We start from the raw sequence: 22,634 nt of genomic DNA on the forward strand, positions 1-22,634 counted from the left end.
AGCACTGCTCCAGAAGTGCTTTGCTCCCAGTTTTCTCCTCCAGTCACATCCATGCTCTGTGTAACCTGGGTGACTTTCCAAAAATCTCATCCTGTTATTCCTGTGCTTAGAAACCCTTCATGACTCCCAACTACCTTTTGGCTAAAATCTGTTCTTCTTTTAGCAAGGTCTGTGAGCCCATCAGTGATCTGGACTCACCCTCTCTGCTTTTCTAGCCTTGCCATTAACCACTCCCCAACTCCCACCTTCCTGCCCAAGCGGCTGACTTACAGTTCCTGGCACTTGCTACATCCACTGCCAGCTCCCACTCACCTCAGATCAGGCATGGCCTTCCTCCCAGGAAAGCCTTTCCCCACCTCTGGCCTGAGTCAGGCCTGCCCTCCGTGCTCCCTCAGCACCCCTCTCCCAACCACCATTCTTACCTGTCCCAGCCCTGCTTCTCACCATCTCCTTTTCTTGCCTGTGTCCACCACTAGAATGCAACTTTGCATCATCTGCTTAACTTTCCTCCCCTGGAGAGATGTTTCTCAGGGAATTTGCTCTTTCTCTTGGGGTAAGCATACCAGTGTTGCCTCGAAAAGCATACCAGAAATGCCAATGGCTTGATGTTAGGCATGAACAGTTTTCAGCCTGGGAGTTTGTCCCCTGCAGCCAAACCTCAGTTTTACATGGAGGATGTAGGCTAGGCAATATTGCATGGTGAGAAAAATCTGTGGGGAAGAATAGCTGACTACAGGAAAAACTATTGAAAGCCTTTCTTAATCCTCCAGCTGATTTGGTTTTCATTTCAGAGGGGTAGGGAAGATATGTTTCAGGCCCCCAAATCTGTTAATAGTTAAGATGCTTAGCTTTTCCTATATGAAGGGGACCACTTTGAAAGTTCAGCACACACCCATCTTCCCTGTAAGCCAGGAGCCTATGTACACGCAGCCATGTGGCAGGAAAGCTCTGCCAGACAGACTTCACAAAACCCAACCCACTTTGGCAGCTGTCAAGGGGAAGGCTGTAGAGCAGAGACCACAGTCCTGCATCAGTTAGTCATTGTGCTTCTAGAAAATGGGCATGGGGTGGAGGGGGCTAATATCAGATGCTAGAATCTGAGAATTGCTCAGCCTCCCCCTTCAACCATTAAAGAAAAGTTTATTTAGAAGAAAAAGGAAATGCAGTATTACACTGTAAATACGTATAAGGTGTAGTTCCTTAGAGACATGTGGCAGGCTGAAAACAGCAGGAGGAAGGGCTTGGATATTAAGGGGAGGTAGGAAAGTTTCCAACAGGAAGGCAAACAGGCCCACTAGGTGCAATCAGAAACCTGGATGGGTGGGCTCGGGGTGGCATTTCTGGGTTGTTCTGTAATGACTGAGTTTCTCCCCAGTGTTCGAGGGTTGGGAAACAAGCCCATTACAAAGATTAACAGAGCCTCCAGGAATGCAGTGCTATTTTGAAAATGCACTGTTCTTTAAGGCAGTGTGGATCTCCAGCTACCAACTGCTTTTCCCTCCTTTCAGGCTGAGTCAGTTCTCCTGTATTCTGTTTAATTCGTGCTACTTCTGAATGGGAGCAATTTTCTAAGCTACAACTTGTGTATTGAACCTAACTTTTAAAAATGTGGATGAGGAAAGTTCAATCTTGGAAAGAAAGTGCCAGTGGGTTTGTCTCCTTGGAGGGCACAAGTCAAGTAAATTACATGACTCATTATGAACTATCAGAAATGTAAATTTGGACACTTCCTTTTTCACCATCTTTAGGACCCCCTCCATGACAGCTCCTCTAGAATGAGACTTGTGTGGCAGGCCACACTTAGATGCCAAAGCGTTTAGGAGATAAGTGAACTATGTATCTACTTCGGCAAGGTGAAGGTAGTTCCTTCTGGTGTACAGTTCTGCCCACTTGCTCTGGGAATGAGGCCCAGAGCCTGCCCTGGCTCACTAGCTTGTGGCCATGGATTAGTGACCTCTTCCCTGCAAACATATGTAGCTTCCCCCTCTGCGGTTAATTTTAAAAAAGACACTCAGAGGACAGCTTTGTCTTGTAAAAGGGAAAACAAATCCCATTTTAATATACTTAAGAAGTCATCTGTGATACATTAATTAGACCAGGTACTGGTAAGGCCTGGGTAATCTCAGGAGCAGGTTGCCAGGGGCTGACTAGCAGCACAGGGAGACTTGTTAAGGGCAGTTAGGCGTTTTCTCTGCATCAATGATTTAGTTTTAACTTACTCTTCTACTGAATGCTTCCTAGTAAACCCAGCGCTTCCACCTGACCTCAAATGGCTGCTAGAAGCTTAACTTGCCCAAGGAGGACCATGCTCCCTGCTCCTAACTCCTTAGTTCTGTTGCCAGGCTAGCTTGGTCCTTGCCTCTCTCTCTCTGTTGAGGGGGCGTGGTGTGCTAAGTCCCTGAGTCCTTCTGATGGGTGGTTTCAGGAGACTTGGAACAGGTACCTGAGCCGGCTCCAACGTGGTCTGCTCCATGCAGGCCCAAGCTGTGTAAGGGCGCCTCTCCTTTCGGTGGACCCGGTAAACAACCCCAGAATGAGGCCTCACTACAGTGTCGCGGCCCCTCTGAGCTCTCTAGTTCAAGTCACCCTCAACGGTCCTGGAAGAAGGGGAACAGATGGCGCAAAAGGCCATGGGTATGAGCCGCCAGACTGCCCGTGGCTTTCTTCTCTCTGGCCGAAGGGGCCGCCGCTCTGGTGTGTGTCCGCGTGGCCGTCGTCGCGCCCGCTGAGCTAGGGGTCCGTCTCAGCATCCACCCGGAGGCACCACTGCTGTTGTTGTTGACGTTGTTGCGCTCGCTGCCGCGTGCTGTCTCCCAATCCTCCGCCCCCGACAGCTCCCGCAGACTCCGGGGCGCATCGGGCCGCAGGTAGTGGCAGGCCCGATGGCCACTGTGGTCCCGACGCGTGGGGTCAGCGCCCAGGGCGCCCACCAGCACCTTGATGACCATATCGTGGCCCTGCAGGGCCGCCAGATGGAGCGGCGTAAAGCCGCCGCTGCCAGGAACGCTCACGTCGAGCGGCAGCCCCTGGCGCTGGGCAAAATCATGGACCAGAATGAGCTCCTCGTGGCGCCCGTGCTTGGCCAGCCAGTGCAGCACGGTGTAGCCTGTGATCGGGTCGCCCCGCAGCAGCAGCCCGGGCTCAACTTCCAGCAGCTCCTGCAACACGTCAAAACGGCCCTCGGCGGCTGCCAGAATCCACGCGTGCTCCCGTGGCTCCAGGCACAGTCCGCTGCCACCGGGTCCGCTCGCTCCACCGGGTCTGCTCGCCCCGCCGGGCACGCCTGGAGACTGCTCCTCCGGGATCTCCTCCGACAGCCACCCGGCGGGAGCCACCCCCTGGAGCCCCAGCAGCTCCCGCAGCGCCCCCCGCCGTCGCCCCGGGCCCGCTCCGGGGAGCATCAGCGAGCCGTGGAGGGGGGACTCCCGGGAAGCGGTGGCGGCGTGGCCCCAGTACCTGCCCAGGCTACTGGGCTCCGTTCTCGGGGGGCGGAGCTGCGGGGCGCTCCGCAGGCTCAGCCTGGTTGGCTTGAGCAAGGCCTTGGGCACCGGGTTCGCGGCCGCTCGCTGCTGGGCCATGGTCTTGCAGCTGCCGCCACTGCGGTTCCAGTGTCGCGTTCGTTGGCCTTCCAGGGCCCCACCGGGAGAGGAACTGGCGCTGGCGGTGGGGAAGGAAGCGGCTTGAGCAATTGGGCTCGGAGGGAGGGAGCAAAGGAGCGGAGGAGGCGAGGAGGGAGGGAGGGAGCAAGCTAGGGGAGGGCCCCCGCGCGGGCGCTGGGGGGCGTGGAGAGGTGGGCGGTCCAGCCGAGTCCCCAAGCAAGTCCCGATCCAGCAACTCAGGGACCACCGCCACTGCAGCTCCCAGGGCTCGCGGGCGGCCCCGCCCCGAACGGCCAGGTGAGCAGGACAGCCCCGCCTCCCGCACAGCGCGGGCAGCTAGAGGAGGGGGCGGGGGCGGGCTGGTGCTGTCCCTGCCGCCCCGTCTTCAGCATCCCCACAGCTTCGGGGCTGAAGAGGCTCTAGGGCGACTCCTCCCAGGCAGACTGAGCTGAGCTTCCAGCGGCAGCCTCCCTCAGGGAGCGCGATCTTTGCTCCCCAGGGCTCTCGCTCTCCACCCCCTTTCCTTGCCCTTCCCTCTTATCTCTTCAGGAATCTTCCTGCACTTTGTCCCCAAGCCGCGTTTGTCGCGCTCCTAGCATTCAAGGAGGCAGAGTGGCTGTCCCATGTGACTCAGGCTCCTCTGTTCCGTCCTTTGGGTGACCTTGCCCCTCTGCTCAGCGACCAGTGCTGCCTGGGGTTCCTGTGGAGAAACCCAAGACCAGGGACCAGGCAATAGCCAGGGAACTGAGAAGGGGTATCCCCCTGCTGCTCCGCTGCCTTTCCCCAGCATCAACCTTCCTGGATTGGCATGAAGAAGCAGTTACAGGTGAATCAGCCAGCGCCCTGCCCTCTTGGCGATTTATCTCTGCTTCTCCTGAAGGAAGGACTGCTGATTTCTGCCAATTCAGAGCTTCGGGGCTTCTAAATAAAGAGGATTCTTTCTTCTTTCTTTCTTTCTTTCTTTTTTTCTTTCCTTCTTTCTTTCTTTCCTTCCTTCTTTCTTTCTTTTCTATTCTTTCTTTCTCTTTCTTTCTTCCTCCCTTCCTTCCCCTTTCCTTCCTTTCTGTTTCTCTTCCACCATCAGCCTCCTCTGTTCTTTCCTTTGCTCTAGAAATGATAGTTCTTGCCTCCTGTCCCCTGCCATGTGAAGTTCAGTCCGTGAGCAACAGGGAACCATAGAAGGCTCTTGAGCCAAGGAGGGACACAGCCATGATTAAGGTTGTTAGGAAGATGATTCTGGGAGAGGCAGAAGCAGGAAGCCAGGAGATAATTCAGTGGTCTAGACCAGGGGATTGGGGCATGGGGGCTCAGGCCAAGCCCACTCCACGGGGCACAGCAGTGGAACCAGTGACGAAAGGAGTCAGAGGCATTTCCTCCTTGGTTCTCAAATATTTGGGACCAGCCCTAAATATCATGAGCATTCCTTCATGACAGTGTAGGCATTTGTAATCCATGTTTTGAACAGTTACAGTGCCAGACTTTGTGTTGGGTGTTTTATATATGCTAACTGTTAATCCTCTGATGACCTTAGGAACTAAGTGTCATTACTATCTCCAGTTTGCAGAGAGGTTAGAGTACTGGCCCAAGGTCACCCAGCAGGAAGTGGCAGAGCAGGTCTGTGTGACACAGGTAGCCTTTGTTCTGGCACAGAGGGACTAGCATTTGAGCCAGATTTGTCAACTGCAGATCATACACAGGTCCCAAATTCCAGCCAAATGGATGAACTTGTCCTAACCTGAGCGTATCTCCCACTTGCCCTCCACTACCTGGAATATCCTCCCTCACTTGTATCTAGTGAAGTTCCCTTGTCTCAAAGTGGGCCTTGCTGGAGCCATGGCTTAAGTGGTAGAGTGTCTGCCAAATAAGTGAAACCCTGAGTTCAAATCCCAGTACTGCCATGAAACTGGACACCAGCTGCCTATATCCACCTTTTCCAGCCAGCCTCCTGTGAACAGGAGCCAGCCCACACTGATCCTCTCGAATTCCAACCCTCTGTTCATACCACCCCTTTGGCTCCCAGCATAGATGACCATGGGTTATAGTTCTCTTCTCTTGCTCTGACATGTCAATTAGACTATGAACTCTTTAACTGTTTGATGAAATATCATACTATCCTTGTGTGCCTGGTATAAAAGAAATAGTTGTTACTTTTTTCTGATTTGGCAGCCTGGGAAAATGTGACTCTGTGTGTGTGTGTGTGTGTGTGTGTGTGTGTGTGTGTGTGTGTGTGTGTCTGTATGTCTGTGACTGTGTCTGTGTTGGAGTGGCTTCAACCAGTGTCTCCCTGGCCAAAGCCACCTCCTGGCCTTTGTGGACCCCCCAGAGACCAGGCCAAGATCCAGAGTGGGCCCTAAGCTTTCAGGCTTTCACTTTCAAAATGAACCCTGACTGACAAGCAGCTACTTCCGTTGCTCTGGAAACTCCCCTCTGTAACCCCAAATCTGTAAACACCAAACCGCACAGAGTCACACACACTTCCAGAGTATGCTAACGGCCGCAGCAATATTTTCTTTAAATCAAAATGCCAGCATGAAGAACGCAGAATGGAGGCATGCTTGGACTATTATTTCTCCTTGCCACTAAGCAGGCAATTCCCTTCCTATCAGCACTCCTAATATCTCTGGTTCCAGTTCAGAGATTGCAAAGGCAGCTGCCTGACCAAAGCCACACACCCATGATGCACATGCACTTGCTTAACTCTGTTGCCGACACCAAAACCACATTGCCACCCTGGTAACTTGTTTCATCTTTACTTAGCAAGTGCTTTCTCCCCAAGGTCACCAGCTGCATCCAGAACCACAGTGCCCGTGTCTATTTCAGTAGACAGGGTCTCTGGAACTTGACACCAGGGAGTAAGGTAGAGGAAGTGGAAAGCAGGGATAATACCATCCCACTTAAAAGAAAGACGCCAGTCACTTGATGTATCTGCTCCCCACATCTTCATTGTTCTTTGTGGGGCTAGAGATAGAACCCATGGTCTTGTGCATGGTAAGCAAGTGTCTACCACTGAGCTTCATCCTCAGTCCTCAGCTGCTCAAACCCTTGGAAATGGCCTCCCCAAAAGTTGGATGTAGGATGGGTATTTGTATTGGAGATGATAATATCTGGTGTCTTGTCCAAGTACAGCTTCTCTAATGCCTTTTCAGGTTTATTTACAGATCCTGGACTATTACAACTAAACGTTTTGTTTTGGGGATGATGTCTAGCTATGAAGCCCAAGCTGGCCTTGAACTTGAACTCTGCCTCAGCCTCCTGAGTGCTGGAATTATAGACATGTAGCCCCATGTCTGGCTTCATATGATTTTTTTAAGTCTTGCATTTCTGCCTGGGCTGGCCTGGATTGAGATCCTCCTATTTACACTTCCTGTGTAGCTGGGATGACAGGCATGTACCACCACGACCAGTTTATTGGTTGAGATGGGGTCTTGCTAACTGTTTGCCCAGATTGACCTCCAACTGTGATGCTCCTGATCTCACTTCCTAAGTAGCTGGGATTATAGCATGAACCACCATGCCTGAGTGTGGCTCTGAGTATGTGTGACTGACTGTGTGTGCCAAAGTGGATGTTTGAAGAGTGTGTGTGTGTGTGGTGTGGTGTGGTGTGGTGTGTGTGTGTGTGTGTGTGTGTGTGTGTGTGTGTTAGCAGACGTCACTATCTCTGGTTGCCATTTTCCCCGTCCCAAGTGTACACTTCTCAAATGCCATTGTCCTTTCCCCAAGGCTTTATATGAGATCTCATTTTGAATATTTTCCTCAGACTGTGAAATAAAGTCATATTTAGTAAACACTTTAAAAATTCTTTCTTTAAAAGTACTTTGGAATTGCTTCCCCCCTACCCCCAAGTCATTCAGTAAAATCTGACATACCCACTAGAAAAAAGTTACAATTCAGAGCTACAGGCGTGGCTCAAGTGGTTGAGCACCTGCCCAGTGAGTGTGAAGCCCTGAGTTCAAACCCCAGTACCACCAAGAAAAAAAAAGGTACAATAATATTTTGACAGCTGGGTAGGCTTGGACGAATGGAAGGACCAAATTGATAGATATGTGAACCATGTGACCAGAGCTGCCCAAAATGGCCAGGGAGCGGGCAGGGAGCAAAAAGAAACCTTTGGGCCTCAGTGGAAACAGGAAACCTGCCTAAGACTCAGGCTAGATCCACTTGACTGGAACCTGACGGTCAAGTCTGGGCCCTGAAGTGTGATGAAAAAAAATTTTCCATTGCACATTTTATTGATACTGTGATTAAAAGAATGCCTTGTCCTGGAAAGGACATGTGAGGATGCTCTAATCATCTAGTGATTGAGAATAAACAGAAAGGTCTGGCAGGTTTCAGCTTGGGAGGGAAGAAGCGTTGAAGGTTCTTTGTGGATGTGAATTGAGGCCTGTACCACGCGCTCATCCTGGCCAGAAAGAAGTGCAAGGAAGGAGGAGTCCGTTCCAGGGGGTGTGGTGAGAAGACCCAGAGAATCTAGAGAGGGAGGGAAGGTAGTGAGCCTACAAAGTGGTTCCTCATTCTAGAGGACCTTGTTAGTCGTAGCTTGTCTAGCATGTGCAAGGCCCTGGCTTTGATCCCCAGCACTCATAAAAAGGGGTGGCAGGGAGTTGCCTTCTGTAATATGTAAGGCTTGAAATAGGATTTTCAACCTTCCTTCCTTCCTTTCTTCCATCTTTTCTTCTTTTTTTCCTTTCTCTCATCTTGCTATGCTGCCCAGGTTGGTCTAGAAGTCCTGGACTCAAGCGATTCTCCCTCCTCAGCCGTCTGCCCCAAATTCAGGCTTAAGAGCCCTGCTCTTTCATATTTTTAACTATCTCTTTGACCCAGGCAGCAAACCTATGAGGTGTGTGGAGCAGACAGTATTTATATCCAATTCACACATGGGCCTGAGAAGCTAAGTGACCTGCTCAGAGCCACATGGCTGAAAAACGACATGTGGCTACAGAGGGTGGAGACAGCTCTCAGCAAAATCGTGCAGTAAGTGTTGTCCTTGGTGTCTTCAACCTTCTGTACCTACTGTGTTCCAAATCGCCCAATATAGCACTTGCTAATAATAACAGTAACAGTTACGTAGTGCTTATTGATCACTTAGGTGTTAAATATGTGTTATGACACGCCAGTGTTCATAGCAACTCTATTCACAGTAGCACAGGTGGAAACAATCCCAATGTCCATTGAGTTACCTCAAGAGTGGGTTGTTAGAAAACAAAGCTGCTCCTCCCTTTTCTCTTTTGAATTTACCTGCTTGCCCTTCACTTCCCACCATGAGCTGGACAAATACAAGGTCCTCGGCGGAAGCCATTCTTGCATTTTGCAGCCTCCAGAACTGTGAGCCAAAATAAACCTCTAATCTTTCTTGCTTTGTTAAATTAAGAAAAATGTATGAGCATAAATTAATTGTACGACTTCCTTGTGATATTTCCATAATGTACTTTGATTAAATTCACCCTGTCTATATTACTTTCTTAACCCCTTTTAACAGCTCTTTATGGGGTTCATCGTGCTATTTTCATACATATATATAAAATGTACTTCAATCACATGAACCCCCCATCAACCTCTACTTTCTCCCTCTTATTTTTGAGGCAGAGTCTTACTATGTAGAGAGAGTTGCATTGAATTTGCAATCCTCTTGCCTCAGCTTCTTAAGTGCGGTGGATTACATTCACCATACCCAGCATAATATTTTTTTTTTTTTGCAGTACTGGGGTTTGAACTCAGGGCCTTCACCTTGAGCCACTCCACCAGCCCTATTTTTGTGATTGGTTTTTTTGAGATAGGATCTCACAAACTATTTGCCCAGGCTGGCTTTGAACCCTGATCCTCCTGATCCTGAGTAGCTAGGATTACAGGTGTGAGCCACTGGCACCCGGAAATAACCTCTATTATTTATAAATCACCTAGTCTCAGGTATTCTGTTATAGTAACCAAAAATGGACTGACAAAAAAATGCCATCATGATGGTATCAGTATCCATGAATGGAAAAGGACTGAAGGGCTGGGCTGTCGCTCAGTGGCAGAGCACTTGCCTAGGGTATACAGACCCTGGGTTTTATCCCCAACACCACAAAATATGATGTATGTGTATTACTACTGCACATGTATGTGTATGTATATTACTACTAATATATTAAGTACTTTATAAAGTATGCACAAAAAAGAAATTTTAAAAGGATGAAACAAAGATAAAATTTTAAAATATTTTAAGGATTGGAGTCATGGCTCAAGTGGTAGAGTACCTGCCTAGCAAGCATGAGGCCCTGAGTTCAAAATCCAGTAACACTAAATTTTTTTCTTTATAGTACTGGGGATTGAACCCAGGGCCTCATGCATGCTAGGCAAACACTGAAACACTGAGCTACACCCCCAACCCCAACCCCAAAAATACATGCATGCTAGACAAGTGCTCTACCACTGAGCTGATGAGTTCACATGTTAAGCACCCAGCTCAATTGCTTAAATTTTTACACTAATTTTTTTTGGTACTGGAGGTTTGAATTCAGGATCTTGCCTTGCTAGGCAGGCACTCTCCCACTTGAGCCACTCTACCAGCCCAAAAGAGTTTAGGCTCCAGTGAGATTTGAACACACAACCCCTAGCATTTTATAAGTCCTATAATACAAAACTTATTTGGACTGGATGTGGTGGTGCATGCCTGTAATCTCAGCACTCAGGAGGCTGAGGCAGGAGGAACTTGGGTTTGAGGGCAACATGGAGTACATATTGAGACCTTGTCTCAAAGAAAACTATTTGGGTATTCACTAAAATGGTATTATTAAGAATTTTTCATGAGAATGTGATTGTATTGCTTCATTCCTTATCTCAACTAACAAAAACACTTTGTCCTTCTTATTATGCTTATGTCTTCTCTTCAACAAAATTAGAGATAAGGGCAGAACAGCTTCTGCCTGGAAGCAAGGGGATGGGGGGGGAGAGGATGGGGGAGAGGGGGGCAGGGGGGAGAAATGACCCAAACAATGTATGCACATGTGAATAAACGAATAAAAAACAATCTTGAGGTAAGGACTAGGGGCAGTGGCTAAAGTGGTAAGGCCCCTGCCTAGCAAGCGTGGGGCTGAGTTAAAATTCCAGTACTGTAAAAATAAATAAGTAACTAACTAAATAACTTGGGATGAGGGCTTTTGAAAGGTGTAACTCCCAGCCTCTGTCAGCATTGAAGTTTGTGGCCGTCATAGATGGGAAAGATGGTGTCTCACAAACACAACTCCAAATGGAAGAAAAATTGTCTTGGCTGGGCCTACCATGCCACGATTTTCATTTTTCAATTCCACCCACCAATTCTGCAAAGGTTTTTGATGGTGCTCAGCTGGTAACCATTCACCTTTCCTGGTGGTAGTCACCGGCTCAATCAGCAGTGGCTGCACTTAGGGGTTGTGACAGATGTGTTCATAAACCCCCAAATTCTACATTTGTAAGGCCTTAAGTGTGCACATGTGGGAGGTTTTCTAAGCATAGTACTTACATCATTTTGGCCACAAAATTGCATAACAATGAAAACACAAATACTTACCACGGGTTCTCTCCATCTACCATTCCTTCCAAAACAGTTATTTTCTCACTTGTTAGAATATCGGCTTTACTTTCAAGAAAAGATGTGCTTATTATAATTTTAAAAAATCTACTGACTACTACAAGACATCATTGAAAAGGTGTGTAATATTTTTTCAACAGTACTAGGGTTTGAGCTCAGAGCCCTGTGCTTGCTAGGTAGGCACTCTACCACTTGAGCCATGCCTCCAGCGTTTCCTTCCCCTTCCCCTTCCCCTACCCCTCCCCTCCCCTTGCCCTTCCCCTCTCTTTTCTTTTTGGCATTGGTAATTTTTGAGATAGCATCTTGCTTTATGTCCAGGCAGGCCTGGGTCACCATCCTCCTATTTGTGCTTCCCTATGTAACTGGGATGACAGGTGCACACCACTGCACCCAGATTTATTGATCAAGATGGGGTCTGGTCAACTTTCTGCTCAGGCTGACCTCTAACTGTGATCCTCCTGATCTCTGCCTCCCAAGTAGCTAGGATTAGAGGCTTGAGCTACTGTGCCCAGCCAAGGTCTGTAATTTTGTTGTTTTGTGGTGCTGGGGACAGAACTCAGGGTCTTGTGCATGCTAAGGTAAGCACTTGACCACTAAGCTACATCCCCAGTCCTGTCAGTAAATTTTAAATGCATATTTATATGTGAAAGGTAAGTGCATCTTTTACTTTGAAAACACTTTTAAGAATTTATGAAATCAAGTATTTTAAAGATTTTACTCTAGAGCCAGTGTGGTAGTGCATGCCTGTAATCCCAGTTACTTGGGACCCTGAGGCAAGTTTGAGGCCAACTTGGGCAATTTAGCTAGACCCGATCATAAAATAAAATTTAGAAGAGTTGGTTGTGGTGGCTCACACCTGTAATCCTGGCTACTTGGGGGGCAGAGATTGCAATGATTGAGGTTTGAGGCCAGCCTTGAAAAATTTTAACAAGACCTCATCTCAACCAATAAAACTGGATGTGGTGGCCAGTGCTTATCATTCCAGCCCCTCAGGAAAGTCAGCTCAGACATAAAGCAAGACCCTAACTCAAAAATAAATACATGAAGGGCTGGCAGAGTGGTTCAAGTGGTAGAGCTCCTGGCTAGCAAGTATGAGGTTCTGAGTTCAAACCCCAGTACCACCAAAAAAAAATTACAAGAAGGGCTAGAGATGTAGTTCAGTGGTAGAACAATTGCACGAGGGCCTGTAAAGAAAATTACTCCATATCAAAAGGCTGTTTTTTTGTTTTGCTTTTCAGTGCTGGGGGTGGAACCCAGGGCCTCATGCATGCTAGGTAAGGTCTCTACCCCTGAGCTACACACCCACAATGGGTTTTTTTGTTTGGTTGGTTTTTTGGGGTTTTGGGGGACAGGGTCTTGCTGTGTACCTCAGGCTGGTCTCAAACTCTCAATCCTCCTGCCTCAGTCTCTGAGGGCTGTGATTACAGACGTTTCACACCATGCCTGGAAAAATGTTTTGATACCATTAACCATATTGATGAACCCTCTAGCATTTTACTCATTTCCGCCTTCAATATCTTTGCTGAAATAGCTCATTAACTTTGTCGGTAAACTGATCTTGAAATTCATCCCCCCTTTTAGAAAAAAGAAAATCCTGCCAGAGCAATTCATCGGTATGAAAATTTCTGCATTTCCACTTTTTTTTTTTTTCAGTGCTGGGGTTTGAACTCAGGGCCTTCACCTTGAGTCACTCCACCAGTCCTATTTTTGTGAAAGGTTTTTTGAGACAGGGTCTCATGAAGTATTTTCCTGGGCTGGCTTTGAACCTTGATCCTCCTGATCTCTGCCTCCTGAGTAGCTAGGATTTCAGGCATGAGCCACCAGTGCCCAGTGCATTTCCACTTTTTATATTAAAAAAAAATCATTTTCTGATCATAATATTTCTTCTTCTTTACATTCTTTTCCTTCAGTAGTTTACAAAAAAGTTCTTTAAGGATTTCGTTCTTGAAATAAAACCTAGGAAGTAGGAAGCTGAAAATATTAGAAACACTTTACCCAACTGTGCAGAAGACTTCCTGCACTGCCTCATTTATTCTAACACTGTTTGTTCAAGTCTTAAACGATGTTTCCCACAGGCCTTCCCACAGCATTTTCTGACAAAGGAATGCATTCTCCTTTGTCATCATTTTGTTTCAAATGGATTATTTTGACTTTTTAACTTTGATAAGAAAAATGAGTATTTCCCCAAAGGGATCTGGTGAACTTTTGGGTTTTGCTACTAAGTAAGAAATATTCAGTGAGCCCTAAGCAAGTACTAAAATCACCTGATTTCTTTTTTTTTTTTTTTTTTTTGGTGGTGCTGGGGATGGAACCCAGGGCCTCACATATGCTAGGCAAGTAGTCTGTCTCTGAGATTTTAAACATTGCTGAAAAATAAAAGAGATTTGTCTTGGGGCGGGGCGGGGGGAACTGGGGTTTGAAGTCAGGGCTTTGCCCTTAACAAAGCAGGGGCTCTACCGCTTGCCACGCTTCTGGTCCATTTTGCTCTGCTTAGTTTGAAGATGGGTTCTCGTTCTCATGAGCTATTTTCTCCAGAGGGTCTCAAACTGCGATCCTCCTGATGTCAACCTCCCAAATAGCTAGGACTTGTGAGCCACCGGTGCCTGCTGAGATTTATCTTTATTTTCTGAATACATAGGTTTTTTGTAGTTGTGTTTTTTCTTTTTTTCCCTGCAGTAATAGGGTTTGAACTCAGGGCTTCTCACTTGCTTGACAGCCACTTATACCACCTGAGCCCCACCCGAGCCCCACCCCAGTCCATGTGGTTTTGTTTTGTTTTGTTGTTCTTTTGTTTTTTTAGGCTGGGTGATACTATATGGTCCAGACTAACCTCTAACTTGCTCTCTTTTTTTATGGCAATCCTAGGGTTTGAACTCAGGGCCTCACACTTCCTACACAGGTACTCTACCACTTGAGCCACTCCATCAGCCCTGTTTTGTGTTGCGCATTTTTTTTGGCGGTAATGGGGTTTGAACTCAGGGCCTCACACTTGCTAGGCAGGCACTCTACCACTGAGCCACTCCACCAGCCCTGTTTTGTATTGGGTTTTTTTCAAGATAGGGTCTCACAAACTATTTGCCCGGGCTGGCTTCGAACCTCGATCCTCCTGATCTTTGCCTCCTGAGTAGCTAGAATTACAGGCATGAGCCACCGGCACCGAGCTTATATTTATGAATTCTTTGACACTCCTCTTTTTGACAGAAAGAGTATGGTATCCCTCCCTTGAATCTGTTTGTCTGACAAAGTACAATAGCTAGGGACATATTGCCTAGGGCTCGAGCAAGTTTGAGCTGGGTGCTGAACTTAACCACCGCTGGGACTCATGCCTATAATCCTAGCTGCTAGGAAGGTAGAGATCACGAGGATCACAGTTCTAGGCCAGTCTGGGCAAAAAATTAGTGAGACCTCCATCTCAACCAATAAGCTGGGAATAGTGGCACATGCCTGTCATCCCAACTACGAGGGAAGATTAAATAGAAGGATTATAGTCCAAGCTGGCCTGGGTTTAAATGCAAGATCCTATTTGAAATATAATGAAAGCAAAAACCAACTGGGGGCATGGTTCAAGTAGTAGAGAACCTGCCTAGCAAGCACAAGGTCCTGAGTTCAAACCCCAGTGCCACCAAAACAAACAAAACCCCCCAGAAACTGCAGAATTTTGGAACAGGCTAAAAATGAAAGTGGGTGAGTGCCACCATCAAACTTGTGTGGTGGGCCTTCTGCTTCCCTTTCAGGATATCCATCAAAAACCATTTTACAAATGGACTGCACGAGGGTGGCTATGTCACCTTGAGTACATGTACCTTGAAGTTTAATTTCTTTTAGAGTTTTGTTACCAAACACATTTAAGTAGAAGTTCTAATGTTTTCTTCCATGCCTCAATGAATCATCTTTGTACACCCCATCTTTTTTTGTGGTACTGGGGTTTGAACTCAGAGCACTCTACCACTTGAGTCATTCTGCCAGCCTTTTTTTTTGTGTGTGTATGTGTGATTGTTTTTTTTTTTTTTTGAGATAGGGTCTTACGGAACTATTTGCCTGGGCTGGCTTTGAACTGTGATCCTCCTGATCTCTGCCTCCTGAGTAGGTAGGATTACAAGCGTGAGCCACCAGCATCTGCTTTGCAAACCCCATTTTAGAGACAACTGGTTTATCACATTGGTCCCATTTTACAAAAAAAGAATCTGGGTGTGGTTGTGGTGGCCATGCCTGTAATCCCAGCACTCAGGAGGCTGAGGCAGGAGGATCCCGAGTTTGAGGCAAGCCTGGGCTAGACAGGAAGTTTGAGGTCAGCCTGGGCCTCACAGAAAGACCATGTCTCAAAAAAAGAAAAAAACAAAAACAAATAAGGCAAGTGAAGTCCTGAAAAGTTAAGAAACTCAGCGAAGGATGCAGGCTGGTGTGTGGTAGAGTTAGTGGTCACCCAGGTCTGTTTGAGTCCAATTCTCATGCTCCTCCTGTTACGTCAAAAGATTCTGGATGGTTCACTGACACCTGGTCTCTCTTTTCAGACAACAGAATGAAGGAAGATTGCTTAATCTGATCTCCCCATCTGGGTGGTTTACGGCAGAGTAAGGGCTAAGATTAGAGGAAGGGTGTGTGCACAGTTGAAACTAACTGCGGGGCACTGAGCCCTTACTATATGCAAGGCCCAGCATTAGTACTGAGTCCCCTCCTGGTCCTATGGGATAGCCATATAGATGACAGAATGGGGCTCCTGGGAAGAGCCCCAACACTGCACAGTAGGTGTACTAGCTGGTATTACAAGCCAAAAATAGAACGACTCCTAAACCTGGGCTCCATGCAATACATGGGACTGCCTCTCATACCATAGACAATATTATTACAGTAAGAGTCAGCCATGTGCCAGGCACTGTGCTAACTGCTTTCCGTCTTTTATATCTCATTGAATTCTCACAACAGCTTCATGAGAAAGGTACCATTAGATATTATCCCCATTTTATGGATTCAGAAACTGAGGCTCAGAGAGGTTAGGTAAGTTGTCCAAAGCCACGTGGCTACTAGCAAGATTGACTTTCAACGATACAGTACTGGCTTTAAAGATCCAGTATCATGCCAGGCACTGTGGCTCACACTTGTATTCCCAGCTACTTGGCAAGGCTGAAATTGGGAGGGTCGTGGTTCGAGGTCAGCCCAGAAAAATAGTTCATGAGACCCCATCTCCAAAATAGCCAGAGCAAAGTGGACTGCAGGTGTGGCTCAAGTGGTTGAGTGCCTGATTTGCAAGTGCAAAGCTCTGAGTTCAAGATCTGGCATCATATGAATTTTAGGAGCTTCCTCAGCAGTGCTCCAGCTGGCTGTCCATCGACAGAGAGTGTTGATTCAACATGCCATCCTTCAGATTCAGTGTTTGCACAGCTAATCTCAGGGCCAGTAGGCATTGCTATCTCTCCAGATACAGCTGGACACAACCCAGTAACTGCTGTCGGACAGAACGGCAGTAAGGCACTGGGAACTGGAACTAGATTTGTAACGTGAGTTTTAGGGCTCAGTGTCTAAGCAGGTAACCAGACTCCGGTTTTTCCCTTCCACCTTCTGCCATGCAAATTCATGCAAAAGCCACCCATTCCCTGCCTTGCACTACTCCTAAATGCTTTCTCCTTCACAATGTCTTAGTGGTCTAAACGCTCAACTTAACCTTTATCATATACTGCTCCCAATGGTTCTCAAATTACTATGCCTCAATTCTTTACCTAAGTTAAATATTCTCAGAGCGAGCACAGGGGAAAAGACAAGGATTTAGCAACCACAACTGAGGCATGATGGTATGGATGAGTGATCAGGCCTCTGGGGTGAGTGGGCTGCCTAGCCATCAGAACTGGGGCCTGAAGTCATAGCTAGCATCCTAGTGGGGGTGTCCTGAGGCAGAACCTCAGAGTACTGGGCTGCAGCCCTTCACAATCTGACCCTGTGTGCAAGCCATTGTTGCAAGTTCACAGGCATTAATTTGCTGAATCCTCAAAATAATCTTATGAGTTGTTTCCATTATTACCCCAAATTTACAGAAGAGGAGGTTGAGACACAGGAAAGTTAAAAGGTTAAGTGACTTGCCCAAGATTGCCTAGCTAGTATGTGCTGAAGTCAGATTCAAACCCAGGCAGTGTGGCTGAAGAGTCAGGTGTTCAGCCAATAGTTTCTATTCTGAAGTAATTGACATATAATAGTGGCCTTCAATGCCTTGGCGAAAGGAGTGGCTCTACTAGTAGGATCTCACACATGGGGGAGCCCAATGTGGAGAGAATTCTGGTCATGTAGACTTTTTCTGGTGATGTACTCAACTCCACCATCTGAGCCTTCTGTTTCATGGAGGCTCCTCTGTCAGACCATATCTGCCTCTTTTTTTATTGTTGTTTATTAGTTTTTCTTTATTTTTCCCCTTCCTTCCTTCCTCCCTCCCTCCCTCTCTTCCTCCCTTCCATATTTTCCTCCCTCCCTCCCTTTCCTTCCTCCCTTCCATCCTTCTTTCTTTCCTTTTCTCCCTCCCTCCTTTTTGCTAGAGATTGAACCCAGAACCTAACAAGTACTCTTAACACTTGAGCCACACCCCCAGCCCTTTGTGTTTGTTTGTTTTTGAGATAGGGTCTCTCTAACTTTTGCCCAGACTGACCTCAAATCATGATCCTTCTATCTCCTTCTCCCGAGTAGCTGGGATTATAGACATGGCTTAGCACACCTGGCCTCATATCTGCCTCTGTGTGAATAAATGAGGGGAGATGATCTTCTAGCTGGAGTGTGGCATCTTTCTAAGTGACCCAAGGCCTTCAAGCTAGTGCTGTCTGTCAATTGTTAGCCTTCGTGTTTTATGGGCTGAGTTCATTGTTACTTAAAATGGGCAGAATCTGGTGAGATCTCAACTCGAAGCATTGCCGGTTGTATTTTGTACTGTACTTGGTCGTCATCTGAAGATCAAGATCTAGTGCTTGTGCCTTTCCTGGCACTGAGTCTCTCATTATCACCTGTGTATTCTATGGTCTTAGAGAAGCCACACCCTCTTTCTATTTTCATTTATCAGTTAGGGCAGGGGTGAGTAGTCCCTCACAATTAGTTTACTGGGAGCATGTTCCCTCTGAAGTGCTAGGGGATTGGTGCAGGTTGGTAGAGGGGACAAGGGTCATCTCAGGCTGAGCACAAGATCAAAGAAAGGACGCTGTCCTTAGTTCATTTCTTACACGGGGTGGCTAGCAGTGCTCACAAACATCAGGGAGAAGGAGACAGCATTGCCACTGGTCCTGGTGTCATGGCTAGTGGATTTGCATGCCATATCTGGCGTGCATGCCACAGGTTGCCAAAACCTTGGAGAAAAACAGCTTTCCCTGCCTTGCTGGGCTACTGAAGGGGTCAGAGCTAACTGCCTGCTGGGTGCTGTGAGACCCTGAAGCCTACAGCTCAGCACAGCCTATCACAGGGCAGTTCCTGCTCTTTTGCAAGTTTTCCTGCCCCCTGAAGGTTCACAGAAGAGTCTATCCCAGGCCAGCCAGCGTCAGTGCCAGTTGGCCAGCTGGCATCATCAGGAGTTCTGTTCCTAGGGCTCCTTGGCAGCCAGTTTGGCAAGAGCGGTGTGGGAAGAATAGTCATTTGATTTGTTTCCTGTCTGCCAGACGCTCAGAGCTGCTGGAAGTCCACGCAGATGCAATAACTCGACATGGTTTCATTCATTGAGATCCAGGGGGAGGATTCGTCCAAAACAGATAGGGCCTGCATGCCTGACCCAAAGAGCTGGGCAGGATGCACACTTCTCCACGCATTTCAAAGTGTAGTTAAATGCAGGGACTGCCTCGTGCATCTCCTTCAGCACCCATATAACATGTGTTTCGCAGGGCTCCTGGGGACTGAAGATTTTGCAAAGGAACAAAACAGAGCAAACATGCATGCAAATTACTCATTTTTGAGTGAAATGAGTAAGTCAACAGATTGAGGAGGCTTTGGTACCAAGACAATAGTTTGATTCTAGGCTTCAGGGGTGGCAGAATGGGGTTCTGGGGTGGGCCAAGAGACCTTCTCTGCAGGGGGCTGGCTGGGCTCCACCTGGAACCTGTGCTCAAGGTTCAGAGCACATCTATAGGTGTGACAAGGAAGGACAGGACTGCTGATGGGAATCATTTAACTGGAGGAGGAGGCTCGTGGGGAACATGACAGCTACCTTTAAAAACCGACCCTTGAGAGGGTTGGGGAGAGACAGAGAGAGAGAGAGAAAGGAAGAAGAAGGAGAAGGAGAAGAAGGGCTGGATCCCTTTGTCAAGTCACTTAACCTCTCTGAGCCTCAGTTTTTCCATTTGCACAACAGGAAGGATAATACTTTTTTTTTTGGTGGTACTGGGGTTTGAACTCAGGGCCTCACATTTGCTAAGGGAGGTGCTCTACCACTTGAACCACTCCACCAGCCCAGTAGTACTTTCTTTACTGTGCTGTTGTGAGGATCAAGTAAAGGGGGCGAGGGGTCTATAAAAGAGTGCTTGAAATCTGCAAAACACTTGGCAATCCATACTACTGAGAGTCTCTGTGTCCTGAAGTTCAGAGCCTGGTCCAGTGGGTGAAAGTGACAGAGAGACAGATTTAAGTGCAGCTCTATTAAGAAGAGCTACCTAGGGCTGGAGGTGTGGCTAAACCAGTAGAGTGGCTGTTTTGCAAAAAAAAAAAAAAGAAGAGAAGAGCTACATAACAATGATAAGGGTTGTGTTAGTCAGTTTTTCATCACTGTGCCAAATACCTGACATAAATTGAAGGAGGGAAAACTTATTTTGGCTTACAGTTTCAGAAGTTTTGGTCCATGGTCCCTTTACTTTGGGCTTGGGTGAATCAGAACTTCATGGTGGTGGGAGTGCATGGGGGAGCAAAGCAGTTCCCTTCATGGCAGCCAGGAGGCAGAAAAAATGAGAAGGAAGGGGCTAGGGACAAGATATACCTTTCAAAGACATGCCCCAGTAACCTACTTCTACTAACCAGGTCCCACCTAGTTCTTTTTTTCTTTTCTTTTTTGGTGATACTGGGGTTTGAAGTCAGGGTGGTGTGCTTGCTAGGCAGGTACCATACCATTGGAGCCACTCTGCCAGCCTTGTTTTGTGTTGAGTATTTTCCAGATAGGGTCTCCTGAACAATTTGCCCAGAGCTGGCTTCAAACTGCGATCCACCTGATCTCTGCCTCGTGAATAGCTAGGATTACAGATATGAGCCAACCTCACCTCTTTCGTATTTTACTTATTTATTTAAAATAAACTTATTTTTTGATGGTACTGAGGTTTGAACTCAGAGCTTGTGCCTTGGGAGGCAGGTGCTCTATCACTTGAGCCGCCCCCAGCCAGAGGTCTCACCTCCTAACTCATCCAGCTATGAACTCATCAATGCATTAAGCATCCTTATGATCCAATTGCTTCTCAATAGCGCCACCAGCTGGGGACCAACGCGTTATGGTTTGACTATGCGATGTCCCCCACAGGCTTATGTGTTTAATGCTTGTTCCCCTGCTGGTGGCGCTATCTCAGGAGGTGGTGGAAACTTTAGACAGTGGGACATACTCCCTACTTTCTAGAGGAAGTAGGTCACGGGGGATGTCATTAAGGGCTGCATCTTGTCCTGTTACCTTCCTGTATCACCACTCTCTGTTTCCTGCCTGCATGAAGGGAAGAGCCTTCTTCACATCTTCCTGCCACCATGATGTTCTGCCTCACCACGGCGCGCAGACAAGAAATCCAGCCATGACTGACTGAAACCTCTGAAACCATGACCTACAATAAATCCTTCCTCCTTTAAATTATTCTTTCAGGTATTTTGGCCACAGTTACACAAAAGTAGCTAATACAAGGCTGAAAGTTCTCTACTGGGTTTCTGCAAAGTCCTATTACTGTAATGAGTTGTCCATACTCCACTTCTACATTCGATCTCATTTCTTCTCACCTGCCCAAAGACCTTGCTTCAGCAATTATGCCCTGCTATGATCTGAGTGCATCCCTTACCCGTATTCATGAGTTGAAATTTAACCAGCCAGGAAGTGATTAAAACATGTAGGGAGACCCTCACGAAAAGGATTAGTGACCTATAAGAGTGGCTGAAGAGAGTACTCTAGCCCCTTTGGCCATTCCCACCATGTGATGACACATAAAAGGTGTCATCTGTGAGAAACAGGCCCTCACCAAACACAGAATCTGCCTGTGCCTTGATCTTGGATTTTTTTCCACCTCCAGAAGTGTGAGAAATCAGTGTCTGTTGTTTATAAATTACCCAGACTGTGGTATTTTGTTCTAGCAGCCTGAATGAACTAAGATACCCCTCTTCTATCATCAAGCTTTCCCTTTCCACTAGATCTTTTCTATTAGCACACAAGTATGCTATGTGTTCTTCAATTAAAGAAAAAAATGGTTTTCAGAGGGAGAGGGGAAAGATGGAAAGGGCTATCTAACCAATGTACAATGTAAGCCTATCCGAAATTGTCACAAGGAACCCTGTAGCAGGAATATATCCTAATTTAAAAAATAATAAAAAATTTTAAAAAGAAAAAAATGGCTTTCTCCGCTATTGCCCCCATGTCTCTCCTTCCTTTCTTCTAAATTGTTCAAAAGAGTTATCTGCGCTTGCTGCCTCATGCCTTTCTCTCTCAACCCTTTCTTTTACACTGCAATCAGGCATTCATCCCACCACTCCCCAAAGTCGTTCTTCTTAAGGTCATCAACAACTTACCTTCTGACAAATCCGTTTTCTCCATCCTCCCCTGACTTGTCCCATCTGCATAGTTGGTAAAGTCAACCTCTCCCAGGACACCTCACTCTCCTACTTCTCCTCCCACCTCACTGGTTCACGGCCTCCTTGAACCAGTCCTCCTCATCTCCTGACTTTAAATGAAGGGGTCCCCAGGACTGTCCTCAGACCTGCTTTCTTTCCTACTGTTTTGTAATGGTCTTATCCGTGGCTTTAAACATATACCACAGATGGCTCCTGCCTCTGTACTGGAGCACTCCTGAACTCCAGACTTGTATAATCAATGGCCTCCTTGACATCACCTGGATGTCTAATAGCCATGTCATATGCCACTGGCTTAGCATCAAATCCCTGATGTTGGAACCTACTCCATAATAATTCCACTAGGATTGTCTTAGAAGTCAAAACAGTTCCTCCAAAGACAATACATGGCACAATGCCTGACACTTGCCAAACTTCTGTTATTGGGAGATGGGTTTTGTTTTGCTTTTTGGTCCTGATTTGACAGTGACCTCCATGGTTCGCCTTTGGGCACATCTGCCGCTCTCCCTGGAGCTTGCTTTTTTCAGCTGTCTTCGACAGAGCATCTCCAGTGCTCCCCTTGCACATGGCCACTTAGTGTCCCTGCTCTTCATGGCTCTTACCTGATGGGCTGTGACAGGTTTCCCACAGGGCAGCTGCTGGCCCTAGTCATCCTCTGGCCCCTTCCTAGCATCTGAGTACCTCAGCTCCTCTGGGGAGGAGACTTTGAGGCTCCTAGTCTTGACTTTGGTGGCTAA

General features: G+C 47.3%; 1 protein-coding gene and 1 long non-coding RNA gene across 2 annotated transcripts in view; one reads left to right on the forward strand and one right to left on the reverse strand.

Moving 5' to 3' along the window:
- Sowahd (sosondowah ankyrin repeat domain family member D) overlaps nt 1-4,137 on the reverse strand; it is a 21,576-nt gene extending 17,439 nt beyond the window's left edge. The window contains exon 1 of the mRNA XM_020157046.2: nt 2,444-4,137. Within this exon, the coding sequence (XP_020012635.1) occupies nt 2,589-3,578 (990 nt within the window). The 5' untranslated portion in view covers nt 3,579-4,137 and the 3' untranslated portion in view covers nt 2,444-2,588. The remainder of the gene's footprint in view (nt 1-2,443) is intronic.
- Nucleotides 3,748-21,605, forward strand: LOC141419553 (uncharacterized). The gene is made up of 3 exons (XR_012444195.1): nt 3,748-3,896; nt 8,421-8,570; nt 20,784-21,605. It is a non-coding gene; the product is annotated as an uncharacterized lncRNA (long non-coding RNA).
- The last annotated feature ends 1,029 nt before the right edge of the window (nt 21,606-22,634 follow it).

Source organism: Castor canadensis, chromosome X (genome assembly GCF_047511655.1).
Source record: "Castor canadensis chromosome X, mCasCan1.hap1v2, whole genome shotgun sequence".
NCBI classification, from domain to species: domain Eukaryota; kingdom Metazoa; phylum Chordata; class Mammalia; order Rodentia; family Castoridae; genus Castor; species Castor canadensis.